Source organism: Salvelinus alpinus, chromosome 2 (assembly GCF_045679555.1).
Source record: "Salvelinus alpinus chromosome 2, SLU_Salpinus.1, whole genome shotgun sequence".
In the NCBI taxonomy this organism is placed as follows: Eukaryota; Metazoa; Chordata; class Actinopteri; order Salmoniformes; family Salmonidae; genus Salvelinus; species Salvelinus alpinus.
In genome coordinates this window covers 36,951,606-36,968,545 of record NC_092087.1, presented here as the reverse complement: position 1 = coordinate 36,968,545, position 16,940 = coordinate 36,951,606, and the positions used below count along the sequence as shown (strand labels likewise).

General features: G+C 46.2%; 1 protein-coding gene and 1 long non-coding RNA gene across 3 annotated transcripts in view; one reads left to right on the top strand and one right to left on the bottom strand.

Moving 5' to 3' along the window:
* Positions 1-16,940, top strand: part of LOC139542688 (collagen alpha-1(VII) chain-like) — a 100,718-nt gene that overhangs the window by 28,047 nt on the left and 55,731 nt on the right. For both annotated transcript variants that reach the window (XM_071348440.1, XM_071348450.1), the window contains exons 13-38: positions 1,561-1,677; positions 1,914-2,060; positions 2,196-2,321; positions 2,418-2,564; positions 2,959-3,081; positions 3,269-3,541; positions 5,505-5,648; positions 5,868-5,999; positions 8,774-8,920; positions 9,325-9,456; positions 9,657-9,803; positions 10,052-10,171; positions 10,334-10,483; positions 10,600-10,736; positions 10,831-10,957; positions 11,517-11,660; positions 11,855-12,030; positions 12,149-12,187; positions 12,333-12,359; positions 12,466-12,510; positions 12,607-12,720; positions 13,076-13,147; positions 13,555-13,590; positions 13,691-13,744; positions 13,849-13,923; positions 14,063-14,176. In XM_071348440.1, the coding sequence (XP_071204541.1) occupies positions 1,561-1,677; positions 1,914-2,060; positions 2,196-2,321; positions 2,418-2,564; positions 2,959-3,081; positions 3,269-3,541; positions 5,505-5,648; positions 5,868-5,999; positions 8,774-8,920; positions 9,325-9,456; positions 9,657-9,803; positions 10,052-10,171; positions 10,334-10,483; positions 10,600-10,736; positions 10,831-10,957; positions 11,517-11,660; positions 11,855-12,030; positions 12,149-12,187; positions 12,333-12,359; positions 12,466-12,510; positions 12,607-12,720; positions 13,076-13,147; positions 13,555-13,590; positions 13,691-13,744; positions 13,849-13,923; positions 14,063-14,176 (3,065 nt within the window). The remainder of the gene's footprint in view (positions 1-1,560; positions 1,678-1,913; positions 2,061-2,195; positions 2,322-2,417; positions 2,565-2,958; positions 3,082-3,268; positions 3,542-5,504; positions 5,649-5,867; positions 6,000-8,773; positions 8,921-9,324; positions 9,457-9,656; positions 9,804-10,051; positions 10,172-10,333; positions 10,484-10,599; positions 10,737-10,830; positions 10,958-11,516; positions 11,661-11,854; positions 12,031-12,148; positions 12,188-12,332; positions 12,360-12,465; positions 12,511-12,606; positions 12,721-13,075; positions 13,148-13,554; positions 13,591-13,690; positions 13,745-13,848; positions 13,924-14,062; positions 14,177-16,940) is intronic.
* Positions 845-3,336, bottom strand: LOC139542709 (uncharacterized). Its single transcript, XR_011668538.1, has 3 exons — positions 3,208-3,336; positions 2,985-3,063; positions 845-1,655 (listed from the first exon to the last, which is right to left on the bottom strand). It is a non-coding gene; the product is annotated as an uncharacterized lncRNA (long non-coding RNA).

Below are 16,940 nucleotides of genomic sequence, written 5' to 3'. Positions count from 1 at the left end.
GTCAGTAACTTCCACTTGTGGTTCATTTTAGCCAGTGAAAGAATGCCTTTATGAAAGACTCTTTCTGCTGCGTCCAACAGACCGTAGTGTAAAGGAGGATAATAGAGGCAGTAGAAAATAGAGGAAATAGAGGAAGACAGATAACGATATTATTCTGCTTACTAAATATTTACAGTTTCTCCTTTTTTTGGAAGTTAAATCTGTTGCACACATGCATACTGTGCAGAAAACACACACACAAACACACACACATACCGCTTCCTGTGTATGACACATTTTTGAGGGATGTCTTCACTTAACAGGGGATTTGTGTTGTTTGACTTAAAGCTGAGTCATCATCATGTTTATTGGTCTGGATTGAAATCAGGGAGGGGGTAGCATACTGTAGTTATTTAAAACAGAATGCCTCCTAATGCTCCTCTCTGGGATCTTTGATCTCAAATGGAAGGGGAAACACACAATGTTTGTGTAGCTAAGAGTTGTTCTAAACAAGTATACCGGCAGTCCAACTAAGATGCATTATGAATTGAAATCCCCTCTAATAGCTGATTATAAACTGGGTGGTTCGAGCCCTGAATGCTGATTGGCTGAAAGCCGTGGTATATCAGCTATACCATGGGTATTACGAAACATTTATTTTTACTGTTCTAAATACGTTGGTAACCAGTTTATAATAGCAAGGCACCTTGGGCGTTTGCGGTAAGAACAACCCTTAGCTGTGGTATATTGGCCATATACCACACCCCCTTGTGCCTTCTTGCTTAAATATCCCCTTGTTGGTTCCGTTTTTCTGTGCTCCGTTTTATTTACTTATCAAATAAGGAACACTCAAAATGTGCACTTATAAATCCTAACAATTTTAATCAAAATACAGCTGTAGACAGAAGTCAAAGATCAAACATCACACATACAACTGATGTCTCTCCTGAGTTCTGCCCCATAGGAAAAGTCCCAAGTTATTTTATTAAGCCCGAAGTCCAGCCCTAGTGATGTTACTGCATACGTCATTACCTGCTACTCATCCGACCAAGCCCATGCATACACAGCTATACAAACGTGCAAGAGAGAAACAATAGTTCCAGTGTTTTCTAAAGCCTCAGCAGTAACTGTCCACTCCCCCAAGTTGATTTATAGAAGTATGTCTGACTAGCCTCTTATCTCTTTTACTCCCCTGCAGGGCTCTATGTTTATCTTTGAAGTGCTTTTTCACAGACCCCATGCAATAATTAACACATTTCTCAGACCATTTCTTTATAAGATGCAGAGACTTAGAAAAGACTGTGGAACAATTTTAAAACCTTATAATGAATATATATAATCTTAATCAGTAGTCTAGGACCCTATAAATGTGGAGGAGGAGGGGTCCCATAGCCCCTCCCCTTCTATTAATACAACATAAGCATAGTCAATTATTATAATACATCAAACATTTGGTGCAGCCCCTATCATGACCCCAATTTGACCCCATCACCCTGAATGGGTTTTTAAGAGGTTCTGGCATACCATGATATATCAGTTGATAAGACCCATGGTTGTGTTGTCTCTGTTCCCCCCATGCAGAGCGTCTGGAGCAGCAGGTGCTGAGGGCAGCCACCACCGGGCCCTCCTCCATCCGCCTCACCTGGAACTTCATCCAGTCTGCCAGGGGATACCGCCTGGAGTGGAGGCAGGGAGAAGGTCAGACACACACATACACACACACTCATGCTTGCATACACACGTAAGGACACACACACACACGTACGCCACACGAGTGTGCACACACACGTACACTCACACATACAAGCAAAAGATTCATGTACTTTCAAACCCCTCAACATTGAGTACACCGATCCACGCACACAAACATAGATGTACCCTCGCTGACTCACTGTCAACGTCAAACTGCCTTACTGTAGTCTCTCTCTCCTCAGGTGGCAGAATGCAGAGTCAGTCGTTCTCCAGGAACACCACTATTTATGATCTGTCAGGGCTGCAGCCCAGCACTGAGTATGTCATCACCTTGTTCACCCTGTATGAGGGACGAGAAGAGGCCACCCCCGTCTCCACCTCTCCCACAGGTCAGGGATAGGGGCAGGCGCACCCGCTTTGTTTTAGCCCCTTTGTATTTTATATTTACTTCTATATTTCACTTATTATTTGTATCTTATTTGTTTCACCATTTTACTGACTTTCCTCCCCCCTCATGTGTACAGTGGAACAGCCGGTGGGGAGGGTGTCCAACCTGCGAGTGGTAGAGTACCTGGGCAGCACTGTGCGACTGGGATGGACAGGGGTTGCCGGGGCAACGCAGTACCGTATCCTCATGGTCAACACTGAAGGTAAGGGCACATCTCAAATGACGCCCTATTCCCTCCCTATATAGTGCACTACTTTAGCCCGGAAGTCACATATGTTTTAACACTCTGTACTTACAGCGCAAACAGAGGAAACCCGCAGTATCCCTGGAAGCCAGACGATCCTTGACCTTAAGGGTCTGACGGAGGGCGTATCTTATGGGGTCAGCGTGACAGCTGTGGTGGGAGACAGCGAGGGGGACCCAGTCACTGTCTACATCAAAGCAGGTGAGACACACACACACACACACACACACACACACACACACTGATTGTATGCTAGTGCGTGCTCCAGCCTGTGAGAGAGAGGATGTGGATGGATTGAATGCGTGCAGATCTTGGCTCAGGGTTGCAGTGTGTTTCCCAGTTTGGTAAACAGTGCTGTACTGTGGCTGTGTGATGAATGGCTGCCAGCTGATTGTCAATGTGAATAGGTGGTGAATAGTGATACTGAGGGGAGGTGAGCTGAGGCAAGCACAGACAGATAAGAGAAGAGGGTCGTGTTTAGTAGACACGAAATGGCAAAATGTTTTGAAATGGGAAATGTACGTTTGATATTGAACATGGGAAGTAGTTTGGTGGTGCACTGAACTGCAATGTTCTTATTGATGTGTGATTTCAGAACAAGCATTGGAGAGAGTGACTAACCTGCGTGTGACAAACACCAATGGTCGGCGACTCCGAATCGCCTGGACAGGGGTTTCCGGTGCGACAGGGTACAGGGTCACTTGGAGACAAGGCAACAGTAAGTGTCAGCTGAATTATGCTTGGAATGATTTTGTGATAAACTAGTCCTTAGAAATACAATGTTGTGATAACATAATTATATCAGCAGTCCCTATTTATGTATGTATATGTTACTGTCTCTCACCTTCTCTTTTAGATGCAGAGCAGTCCCAGTGTGTGTCTTTAACAGTGTGTATCTCTCCTAGATGCGGAGCAGTCCCGTGTTCTGGGGCCAGAGGCCTCGTCCTATACGGTGGAGGGGCTGCAGCCAGACACAGCTGTGGTCCTGGGCGTGGCGGCTGTGATTGGTCAACGTATCGGGGAGGTGGTCACCCTCTCGGCCAGGACCAATGGCAACAACGGCTCAAGCACGGTTAGCGGCCTGCGTATCATTGATGTCACCTCTCAGAGGATACGCATCACATGGTCACCAGTTTCCAGGGCAACTGGCTACAAGATTACCTGGCGCAGTGGAAATGGTAGGCGTGGTTAATATAAGTGAGATGGGTGTTATCTGACGTATAAATTACATTCCTAAAGATCCTTACCTTAGGTCTCAAAGCACATTAAGGCTCAAAGAACGCATTGTATTGGGATTGTCTAGTAGTTGCTGTAGTCTAGTAATACAGTAATAGCAATCCCCAGTAGCGTTTACCTCTTTGCCTGACCCATAGAGAATGATAGAGGCCTCTAGTGGCCAAAAGGCTGTTTTAGCATTGCCAGAGCCATTGAGGGCTTACACCATTTTAATGTAGTCAACTGGGTGTGACTTACAACTTTATTGGCTGATGACCCTGTTGGAGTCATGTTCAAGCAGGTCATCAGGAGGGATCAGCCAATTGTAAAGAAATGTACTACTTCAAAATGGAGATTGCCTCAATGGCGCTGCCTGTGCGCTCCCAGACGGCATAATTGGAACTAAACTCAGCAAAAAAAGAAACGTCCCTTTTCAGGACCCTGTCTTTCAAAGCTAATTCGTAAAAATCCAAATAACTTCACAGATCTTCATTGTAAAGGGTTTAAACACTGTTTCCCATGCTTGTTCAATGAACCATAAACAATTAATGAACATGCGCCTGTGGAACGGTCGTTAAAACACTAACAGCTTACAGACGGTAGGCAATTAAGGTCACAGTTATGACAACTTAGGACACTAAAGAGCCCTTTCTACTGACTCTGAAAAACACCAAAAGAAAGATTCCCAGGGTCGCTGCTCATCTGCGTGAACGTGCCTTAGGCATGCTGCAAGGAGGCATGAGGACTGCAGATGTGGCCAGAGCAATAAATTGCAATGTCCGTACTGTGAGACGCCTAAGACAGCGCTACAGGGAGACAGGACGGACAGCTGATCGTCCTCGCAGTGGCAGACCACGTGTAACAACACCTGCACAGGATCGGTACATCTGAACATCACATCTCTGGGACAGGTACAGAATGGCAACAACAACTGCTCGAGTTACACGTGGAACGCACAATCCCTCCATCAGTGCTCAGACTGTCCGCAATAGGCTGAGAGAAGCTGGACTGAGGGCTTGTAGGCCTGTTGTAAGGCAGGTCCTCACCAGACATCACAGGCAACAACGTTGCCTATGGGCACAAACCCACCGTCGCTGGACCAGACAGGACTGGCAAAAAGTGCTCTTCACTGACGAGTCGTGGTTTTGTCTCACTAGGGGTGATGGTCGGATTGGCGTTTATCGTCGAAGGAATGAGCGTTACACCGAGGTCTGTACTCTGGAGCGAGATCGATTTGGAGGTAGAGGGTCCGTCATGGTCTGGGGCGGTGTGTTACAGCATCATCGGACTGAGCTTGTTGTCATTGCAGGCAATCTCAACGCTGTGCGTTACAGGGAAGACATCCTCCTCCCTCATGTGGTACCCTTCCTGCAGGCTCATCCTGACATGACCCTCCAGCATGACAATGCCACCAGCCATACTGCTCATTCTGTGCGGGATTTCCTGCAAGACAGGAATGTCAGTGTTCTGCCATGGCCAGCGAAGAGCCCGGATCTCAATCCCATTGAGCACGTCTGGGACCTGTTGGATCGGAGGGTGAGGGCTAGGGCCATTCCCCCCAGAAATGTCTGGGAACTTGCAGGTGCCTTGGTGGAAGAGTGGGGTAACATCTCACAGGAAGAACTGGCAAATCTGGTGCAGTACATGAGGAGGAGATGCACTGCAGTACTTAATGCATCTGTTGGCCACACCAGATACTGTTACTTTTGTTCAATGACACATTATTCCATTTCTGTTAGTCACATGTCTGTGGAACTTGTTCTGTTTGTCTCAGTTGTTGAATGTTGTTATGTTCATACAAATATTTACGTTAAGTTTGCTGAAAATAAACGCAGTTGACAGTGAGAGGATGTTTATTTTTTTGCTGCGTTTATATAGGGAAGCTTTCTCTATCATTCTTTATGGCCTGACCCCATCTGTCTACAGGAGTGGAGTCCTCCCGTACGGTGGCCGCTGATGTCACTTCCTTCACCATCGACAGCCTTCAGGAAGACTCCTCCTACCGGGTCTCAGTCTCCTCACTGATTGGGTCTCGGGAAGGATACCCCACCTCCCTGAACACCAGAACAGGTACTCTATGACTCCATTACCAAATTGACCCCTAACCCCTTCTCTTCTTGATAACCCCTAGTAGATTTGAATGAGTTGGTTAGCTGTCAACAATATGGTAACAGCTTCCCTTAGCCCTCACTTAGTAAATTTAAAGATTGATTGAATTAAATGAGTGCTATCCTATAGAACAGTGCTTGTAAATTGGTGACTGACCTCTTCTACTTCTCTGTCCTCAAGAGTCAGACCAGGTGGTGGTGGGAACAGTGACTTCACTCAAAGCCCAAGAGTCCCGCGGTGAGGTCGTCAGAGTAACATGGGTGGGCGTGCAGGGAGCAACAGCCTATCGTGTGGCTTGGAAGCGAATTGACGGTGAGAGATTTGATTCGCTTTACTGTTTTGAAATGTGAATGATATTCCCATGATGTTTCATGATTAAATAGTGTACTATCCATAGCTCATTTTAATATAGGAATGACCTCTATTCACACCAGCCACACTTAACATATATACACTGCTCAAAAAAATAAAGGGAACACTAAAATAACACATCCTAGATCTGAATGAATGAAATATTCTTATTAAATACTTTTTTCTTTACATAGTTGAATGTGCTGACAACAAAATCACACAAAAATGATCAATCAAATGTATCAACCCATGGAGGTCTGGATTTGGAGTCACACTCAAAATTAAAGTGGAAAACCACACTACAGGCTGATCCAACTTTGATGTAATGTCCTTAAAACAAGTCAAAATGAGGCTCAATAGTGTGTGTGGCCTCCACGTGCCTGTATGACCTCCCTACAACGCCTGGGCATGCTCCTGATGAGGTGGCGGATGGTCTCCTGAGGGATCTCCTCCCAGACCTGGACTAAAGCATCCGCCAACTCCTGGACAGTCTGTGGTGCAACATGGCGTTGGTGGATGGAGCGAGACATGATGTCCCAGATGTGCTCAATTGGATTCAGGTCTGGGGAACGGGCGGGCCAGTCCATAGCATCAATGCCTTCCTCTTAGAGGAACTGCTGACACACTCCAGCCACATGAGGTCTAGCATTGTCTTGCATTAGGAGGAACCCAGGGCCAACCGCACCAGCATATGGTCTCACAAGGGGTCTGAGGATCTCATCTCGGTACCTAATGGCAGTCAGGCTACCTCTGGCGAGCACATGGAGGGCTGTGCGGCCCCCCAAAGAAATGCCACCCCACCCCACCCCACACCATGACTGACCCACCGCCAAACCGGTCATGCTGGAGGATGTTGCAGGCAGCAGAACGTTCTCCACGGCGTCTCCAGACTCTGTCATGTCTGTCACATGTGCTCAGTCTGAACCTGCTTTCATCTGTGAAGAGCACAGGGCGCCAGTGGCGAATTTGTCAATCTTGGTGTTCTCTGGCAAATGCCAAACGTCCTGCACAGTGTTGGGCTGTAAGCACAACCCCCACCTGTGGACGTCGGGCCCTCATACCACCCTCATGGAGTCTGTTTCTGACCGTTTGAGCAGACACATGCACATTTGTGGCCTGCTGGAGGTCATTTTGCAGGGCTCTGGCAGTGCTTCTCCTGCTCCTCCTTGCACAAAGGCGGAGGTAGCGGTCCTGCTTGTTGCCCTCCTACGGCCTCCTCCACGTCTCCTGATGTACTGGCCTGTCTCCTGGTAGCGCCTCCATGCTCTGGACACTACGCTGACAGACACAGCAAACCTTCTTGCCACAGCTCGCATTGATGTGCCATCCTGGATGAGCTGCCCACCCTTTGCCACTTCTGTGGGTTGTAGACTCCGTCTCATGCTACCACTAGAGTGAAAGCACCGCCAGCATTCAAAAGTGACCAAAACATCAGCCAGGAAGCATAGGAACTGAGAAGTGGTCTGTGGTCACCACCTGCAGAACCACTCCTTTATTGGGGGTGTCTTGCTAATTGCCTATAATTTCCACCTGTTGTCTATTCCATTTGCACAACAGCATGTGAAATTTATTGTCAATCGGTGTTGCTTCCTAAGTGGACAGTTTGATTTCACAGAAGTGTGATTGACTTGGAGTTACATTGTTTTACATTTACATTTTAGTAATTTAGCAGACGCTCTTATCCAGAGCGACTTACAGTAGAGTGCAAACATTTTATTACATTTTACATACTGAGACAAGGATATCCCTACCGGCCAAACCCTCCCTAACCCGGACGACGCTATGCCAATTGTGCGTCGCCCCACGGACCTCCCGGTTGCGGCCGGCTGCGACAGAGCCTGGGCGCGAACCCAGCCCAGCCTGGGCGCGAACCCAGAGACTCTGGTGGCGCAGCTAGCACTGCGATGCAGTGCCCTAGACCACTGCGCCACCCGGGACATTGTGTTGTTTAAGTTTTCCCTTTATTTTTTTGAGCAGTGTATATATATATATATATATATATATACACACAGCAAATTGGCCAGTGTTACCTAGTGTTGAGTTTTCTGTGTAACATTTCTAGTGTTGATTCAGATGTTAAATTAACTCTGTAAGTGTTAAATTAACACTCATTGGTGTAAAATAACCCAGTGTTGGTGTTAATAACCAGTGTTAAATCAAAACCACACCCATCATTATCATATTTCCCAGCATCCTCTAATGCTGGTTGATTTTTAGAGTTGCTGGTTTCAATTTCTATGTTTTTGCATGTGCATTGATTGATTAATTCACCTTGTGTTACTCAAATATAAATAGCATACATTTTTCTGTTACTTAGACGTTGCATCCGTTACTGAAAAATTGTTCTAGTTAACACATAAGAGTCTAAGGCTTTATGACATACACTTTATATTGTGTTAAATAATTACATTTTAATGATAACATATTCACTTAGGATCTCACTAGGATTGACACAGGACTGAAAATGGATGGATATATGTCTTTGTCACTAACAAATACAGTCGTAGGTGGTAATTTTACACTTCACTCGAAAGGCAAGGCACTCTGGGAAATATTTGAATAAGGCTTTAAACTAAGCAGTTTGTTGATTTAACACTCCGTATAGACACTGGACCAGTGTTAAATGTCACACTGTCAGTGTTGATTTAACAGTGGAGAATTTGCTGTGTATTAATAAAACATGGCAGCCATTTTGTGCCAGACCACTCACCACCACCCCTTCTGTCTTGGTATAGGTGGGGAGGAGAGGAGCCAGCTGGTAGGTGGTGAGCTCACAGCGGTGGACCTGGAGCAGCTGGACCCAGGGGCTCAGTACGAGGTGCAGGTCATGGCTCTGGTTCAGAACAGAGAGGGATCCCCAGTCTCTGTCAGAGTCACAACACGTGAGTTACACTACAGTTTTAAAGAAAAGAGACTGTGCGGTTACATTGTACCTCTGTTTGATTAGAATGGATATGAAAACATTGGAAGGTACAACTTTACAGAATTACTATGTAGCAGGGTTGGGGTCAATTCCAGTCAAATCAGAAAGTAAACTAAATTCCAATTCCAAATGGTCCTCATTGAAAAGCACTGAAGATAATTGGAATGTCAGTGTACTTCCTGAATTCACTGGAAAGAAGTGGAAATTACTCCAACCCTGCTATATAGTTCTATGTCCAGTAGTACTGTAACGTGGTGTTTTGATGCGTACTGCTATGTACTGTATTCCCTCTTTCAATATTCTCAGTATTGCCTTGCTCATTGTGCATTTTCTGTGTGTGTGTGTGTGTGTGTGTGTGTGTAGCTGGGGAACCTGTTGCTGTGGACCGTGTGGAGGGGGTCAGGGTGCTGGAGGCTACCCCAGGGGTGCTGCGTCTGGTCTGGAGAGGAATGGCTGGGGTCACAGGGTACCGCATCTACTGGAGATCAGCCCTGGGTAAACATACATACACACACACACACACACACACACACACACACACACACACACACACACACACACACACACACACACACACATACACATACACACACAGATGCGTACATAAAATGCTCATCCAAACAAACGTTTGCAATTTTTTGGCGGCATCTAATATTTATTTACGTTTTCTAATATTCTCTACTGGTTCGATGCAGGTGAGGCTGAATCCAGCCGTCTGATAGGTCGAGGTGCGACCTCGTTTGACCTGGATGGTCTGCGGCCTGGGGTGAGCTACACAATGAGGCTGGCTGCCATCTTCAGGGACAGAGAGAGTCAAGCTGTCACTATCACTGCCTCCACAGGTACACTTCTCTGCCCACATCTCTTCTCCTTTCATTCACTATAGTTATGGACAGGAGTTTTCCTGACCATGTGACCTGACTAAGATAAAACCTTATAAAAGCCCAAGGTTTTTGTGGTTATGGCTATAGGTTCTAACTGTTGTATAGTCACAACCTCTTAATGTTCTCTATCACACGATTACTGAAGTCACTCACATACGGTTGTCTCTCTCTTAACTGATCACTCACTCCTCCTCTCCTCCCATTAGCTCCCCTACAGCCTGTAACAGGTCTGCGTGTGGCGGAGGTTACCCAGAATTCTGTGTTGTTAGGCTGGGTTCCACTGACTGGTGCCACAGGATATATCCTGCGCTGGAAAGAGGAGAGAGGTGAGAGAGAAACACTGCATAATGGGGTCACATTTGGTAGTTTATTGACTATGTTCCACAATGAAAGGTTATCGCTAATCTTTGTTTGTGTGTGACTGTGTGTGTATGTACTTGTACGTACTCGTCTGTGTGGGTGCCTGTGTGTGTTTGGTCTCTAACCAGATACTGGTCCGGGTCAATCCACCACGCTGCCTGGGTCATCCAGCTCCTACAGGGTGACAGGGCTACGTCTGGGCCTGAGATACCGCTTCACCCTGCAGCCCAACTTCCAGAGGGAGGTGGGCCCTGAGACCTCAGTGGATGAACGCACTGGTAAGACTGACATCACTCTTTTTTAACCAGTCACTCCATTCCCTCCCTTCTCCTTAGTCCTCATACTGGCCCATTATGTTCCAACCCCTCCTCGCTCTCTGTGTCTCTGTCCTCAGTGTGTGTGGGTGGTCGTCTCGACGTGGTATTCCTGGTTCCAGCTTCCAGGGATCGGGCCAGCCTGGCTGATTCTCTGCTCTCCCTCCTGACCAGCGCTGCCGGCTCCCTCAGCACCATTGGAGAACGGGACTCACAGGTACTGTACACATACAGACGTCTGTGATATGTGTGTGTTGGCTGCTAGTGTTCTTCTGTGTGATTCTGTGGCATGGTCTTCCTGTATCCTCCAGGTGGGGATTGTAGTGTACAGCGCCCGACCCAAGGTCTGGTTCCTGCTCAATCGCCATAGCAACAGTGAGACGCTGCTTCAGGAGATCCTGTCCACGCCTTTTGAGGATGGCCCAGGGAATGCTATAGGTGTGTGTATTTTGTACGTACTTGTGTGTGCGCATGTGTGCTTGAGTGTGTGTGTGTGAGTGAGTTTGTGTGGGTGCCTGTGCATGTGTATATGTAACATTGAGAGGTATAGAGATCATTACTTGAAAATAACCCGTTTTTGCATGGACATTGCCATTGAGGGCTTCTGCCATTTTAGTGTTAACTTGGTGGGGATTTTTATAGGTTAGGAGCGATCAGCCAATGCTCAGAGCATTGCCTTCTTCAAATTGGTTTGCCTAGTTTGTAAATGGCTTTAAGCTATATCACCGCCATCTAGTGGCCACAATAAATGAATGACACATAACATTTGGTTCAAGACTCCAGCACTGCAGGTGGCAGTAAATCACCAATATTAGCTTTACACTTTTTTCAAACATCAAAAGAAGAACAAAACGTACTACTTTAAAATAGATATAACCTCAGTGGCGATTCCACAGTGGTATCCACTGCTGTCACAGATACCATAATGGTACAGATGCAAAGTTGAGATCTCTATACATCTCTATGGTGATATTTAAATGTTTATCTCCCCCGGCAGGCCAGGCAATGACGTTCACCAGACAGTTCCTTCTCAGCCCCACAGCTGGTCGTAGACCCAGAGTTCCTGGTGCGGTGGTGATCATTGCAGATGAAAAATCTTCCGACAACGTCACTGTCCAAGCTAGTGTTGTCAAAGCCTCAGGTAGCCTCACACAGACTGTGTTGAGAGCGTTAAACACACAAGCACATATAGAGCAACTGCACATCTCTACTAATGGAATTTTCGACAGTAACTTTTAACCTACAGTCCCTTGTAACACACAGTTTTAAAATTAACATTTTGAACAATAAATAGAAAAATGCCCAATATTTAGTTTGTGTGTGTGTGTGTGTCAGGTGTGACGGTGCTGGCGGTGGGTATAGGTAGGGCGGACTCTGAGGAGCTGCGCCAGGCAGTGACAGATGGCAGCACCCAGAACCTTCTATATGCCCGTGATGCCACCCAGCTGGGCACCCTGCATGCCGACCTGGCTGACCTGCTGTGTGGCGTCGCCAGGATACCAGAGGGAGTGGTGAGATAAGAGGGGAAAAGTTGGTGGGGAGGGGAGGTGAGAGAGAGTTTAGAAGTCAGACAACAATATGGTGGAGTGCTCTGGGTCTCAGTGTGTATGTTGTTGTTTTCTATATCAGGGGCCAGTGACAGAGCAGTGTACCGTACAGTGTCCTCGGGTGAGTTACTGTACTTTACCTCCTCCATCCACACACACGTAGCCATCATTACACTCTCACCATACCTTACAACTGCTGTGTGCTCTCTTTTTCATCCCTCTTTGCCCTGCTATCTCTCATATCTGTTCATTTTTACTATCTCTAGGGTGACCGGGGGGAGCGAGGAGGAAAGGTAACAATTGAATTGTTTTAATACCATTTTCTGTTACTGTATTTTGTCTTGGAAGCTCTATGGTCAGTAGTTGTGTCAGATGTCCTGATCAGTTTCTCTGTTACAGGGAGAGAGTGGAAGAGACGGTGCTGACGGACGCAAAGGAGAGCCTGTGAGTCTTTCACCACTGATTACTGATCTAATACTGGTAGCTCAAACATTAGCATCCACGTATCATCCACTGAGATTGTGTGTGTATGATTTCCAGGGTCGTGATGGTTTGCCTGGCAGGGATGGCCCCAGAGGGCCTGAGGGGCGACAGGGTCAGCCTGGCCGAAGTGAGGACCCCTCAGTGGGGGTCAGAGGGGAGAAGGGGGAGAGGGTGAGTACACATTAACACTTATACTCAACACTTGTACTGTTGTAGTGTACTGCTGTAGTGATGTAGTGAACAGATGTAGGATCTTAATTTGATCACTCTTGTTGCTAAGAATGTTGCTGAGGATACGCAAACTTGTAGTGTTTCTGAGGTTTAAAAAGGATTCTAAAGTTTGTAATTTCCACTTTAAAATGTCAGATTTGATTTACTAACTAAACTAAAAATGTATCAACCTCTTCAAACATGTATGTTCATTATAATCCACATTTCCTGTAGGATTATTTTCCTGCTGTAGCAAACTGGCTCAAATTAAGATCCTACATCTGTACTGCTGTATTTACTGTTGTTTATTCTCTAGGGTTTTCCTGGTCTGGATGGGAGTCCAGGGTTGCCAGGGCGACCAGGGACCCCAGGCCCTGGAGGTGTGCCGGTGAGTAGTCAGGGGCCACAGTTACAGCCAGGGGCAATCACAATGTGTAAATCAACTTGCCAATAACACATGTTTTTTATCCTGATGTTCTTATACTGTAAGTAGTAGATGGCCAACCTGCTGTAAATATGTAAGCCTTTTCTGAGCAGCCCATTGGGGCAGGCAGCTTGATGTACAGGTACATCCCCTGGAGAGGACACTAGGCTGTCGCAGGGCCTTAGCCCCAAACCATCTCCTTAATGCAGAGTGCCAAGCAGGGAGGCATCTGGTCCCATTTTTGGAGTTGGGGATCAAACCCCCAACCTTTCAATCTCAGGGTGGCACTCTAACCACATTGCCACTGAATTGGTCCAACCTGCTGTAGACGTGGTTTAACAAAATATGTTTTGCTATTTTGTCTTTTTCAGGGTTCACAGGGGCTACCGGGTGTCAGAGGAGATCCTGTGAGTATCCCTCAGCACGCCAATGGGATCTGTTTATACTGTATCTTGTGTTTATGTGTGTGTTGTTGTATTATGAAGTTTGATGTTTTCTCTGTGGCAGGGTGATCCTGGGGTTACAGGAGGACCAGGGACAAAGGGTGACAGGGGCGACAGGGTGAGTACAGCACATCTCTTTATCGTCTGTGAACTATACATTGTATGTAATCCCATCTGCTGTGTGTGTTGGATGTTCACTAAGCTGTTTCTTTGGTGTTCCAGGGTGAGCCAGGGTCAGCTGTTTCAGGAGGAGGTCTGCCCGGGAGGAAAGGGGAACCAGGGATCCCAGGAATATCTGTGAGACACACACACACACACACACACACACACACACACACACACACACACACAGTCAGACACGTGTGATGGTAAGTCATATTCTCTTCCGTTTAATTAATTCTGAATGACGATGAATGACGTTCTCTCCGTTACCCAGGGTACCCTAGGGCGTCCAGGGAATGACGGGGCCAAGGGCTTTGTGGGACCTGCAGGGACCCCTGGACAGGATGGTCGCCCAGGGATACCAGGCACCCCCGGCCTCTCCATCAAGGTCAGTTACCCTGGTCAGGTCTGGCCCTTGACACAGTAATTAGTGAACAGAACACATGGGGGGAGAAAGAGAGTAGTAACAGCAGAGTAGTACCAGCAGCCTGTAACCTGTATAACCTGTAAAGGCCTTTCGTGGACTACAGGAAATGGAGGAGCGAGCACACCCCCATCGACATCAATGGGGCTGTAGTGGAACGGGTCGAGAGCTTCAGGTTCCTCAGTGTTCACATCACTAAGGAATTAACATGGTCCACACACACCCACACAATTGTGAAGAGGGCACGACAGCGCCACTTCCCCTTCAGGAGGCGGAAAAGATTTGGCATGGGCCGTCAGATCCTCAAAGTTCTTTGAGAGCATTGAGAGCATCTTGACTGGCTGCATCACTGCTTAGTAAGGCATCTGCAAGGCACCCAACCGCAAGGCGCTACAGAGGGTGGTGAGTACGGCTCAGTACATCACTGGGTCTGAGCTCCCTGCCATCCAGGACGTCTATACCAGGTGGTGGAAGGCCCAAAAACATTTCTCTACCCACCCAACATTTCTCTCTGCTACCGCACGGCAAGCGGTACCAGTGCACCAAGTCTGGAATCAACAGGACCCTGAACAGTGGTTACCCCCAAGCCATATTAAGACTGCTGAACAAGACCGCTAAATTGCTAAATACTAGACTACCTGCATTGACCCTTTTTTGCTCTCTTGCACTGACACTGACACACACTGGACTCTACCCACACTCTCACACATACTTACACTGACAGCCCAACACACACCCACACACACTACATACGCCCACACACGCATAACATGCGTGCACATGCATACTGACGACAAACACTCATACACACTTTCACACTCACCACATACGCTGCTGCTATTCTTTATTATCTATTTTCTTGCCTAGTCACTTTAACCCTACCTATATGTGGGGTGGAAGGTAGCCTAGTGGTTAGAGGGTTGGACTAGTTCGAGCTGACAAGGTAAAAATCTGTTGTTCTGCCCCTGAACAATGCAGTCAACCCACTGTTCCTAGGCCGTTGTTGTAAATAAGAATTTGTTCTTAACTGACTTGCCTAGTTAAAAACAAAAAATATGTATGTAGTTACCGTGTACCCCTGCACATTGCCTGGTACTCCCTGTATATAGGCATGTTATTGCTATTCATTATTCACTGTGTATAGACGGGTTGGTTGTTCAGCAACAAAACTGACGTTTGTGCAACTATGGGGCAAAGCAAACTGGGTTGGCTTAGATCAAGGGGTAGGCAACCCTGTTTCTGGAGTGCCTCAGGTACTGCAGGATGTTATTCCAACTAGGCACCACACCTGAACAACTGAGCTAATTTATCAGTTCAGTGATTGCCTAAATTCAACACACCTGGTCTTCCAGGTTGGTTAAATCAAAAAACATGAAGTGCCTGCAGCACTCCAGGACCAGGGTTGCCTACCCTCAAGAACAAAATGAAACTAGATGGAACGAGTCACTTACGATTTCCCACATGGCAGTTTCTTGTCATTGTTGGTAGCTATCTGGCCATCCAGAATCACAACACGCACATACTTCTGCCCCATTAAAGTGCGTGCATCGTTTCCCTGATGTTGTCAGCTAATCTATCTATTTATTCCTCATGTCACATTTTTGTTACATTTTTTATCTTTAACTCTGCATTGTTGGATAAGGAGGCATAAGTAAGCATTGCACTGTTAGTGTACACCTGTTGTTTACAAGCATGTGACAAATAACATTTGATTTGATTTGACCTGGCCACATTGGGGTGAAAGAGAGTTGTTACTCGTTTCACAGGCACTAGTGATGCGGGGGTTGACTCATAACCCGCAGTGCCCGCAGTTATATCTGCAAGGGTTTAGGATCATTAAATATTGTGTTTTGGACTTGGGAACAGGAGTGGAGAAATATAAAAAAAAAAATTCTGCATCTTGAGAGCATGCAATGCTCAGTTAGATAGCATCTGTAGAGGTGCTGTTTTTATTATTAAAGCAACATAAAAGCTGATAGTATTTCAACCACATAAAGTATGCCAAACTAAAATCTTATCAGAAATATGTTGGGTTGTTTTCACAGCTTTCTTTCCCCTTGCAACTGGTCAAACTGATGTAATTTGGACATTTTGCGCAGGAAATCTTTCAGTTTTTTGGGGGTTGATTTATTGTATTTTCTCCCTAGTCCCTAAACATCTTTGTTCTGCTAAAGATGACAGAGAAAATTGTACCGATGTCAACTAGATTGAAGCATTTATTCTATCGATCAATTACATTATTCTGTTGGGCAAGGGTTTATTTAGTCTTCTAGGGCAACATGTAATAACAAAAGAGAAGCTACATGTATCTAATTTTTGACAAGTTGACTATTAAATAGCCTACCTGTAACGATCGTCTGTTGAATTAGGTGTGGACCAAAGCGCAGCGTGGTAAGTGTTCATGTTATTTTTATTTAAACAGAACACTAAACAAAATAACAAAGAGAATGAACGAAAACGAAACAGTCCTGTCAGGTGCAGCAACACAAAACACAAAACAGAAAACATAGAACACAAAACATAGAATCCCCACCCCAACTCACGCCCTGACCAAACCAAAATAGACACATAAAAAGGACCTCTAAGGTCAGGGCGTGACACTACCAAAATGTTGGAAACTCTAAGCAGAAACATATATATGCCGTCTTTGACTGTAGCCTATAGTGCATTTTCTATATTTGCGGGTTAGGGTTGGGTGCAGGCCTCAGATTTCACTTGATCACGTATA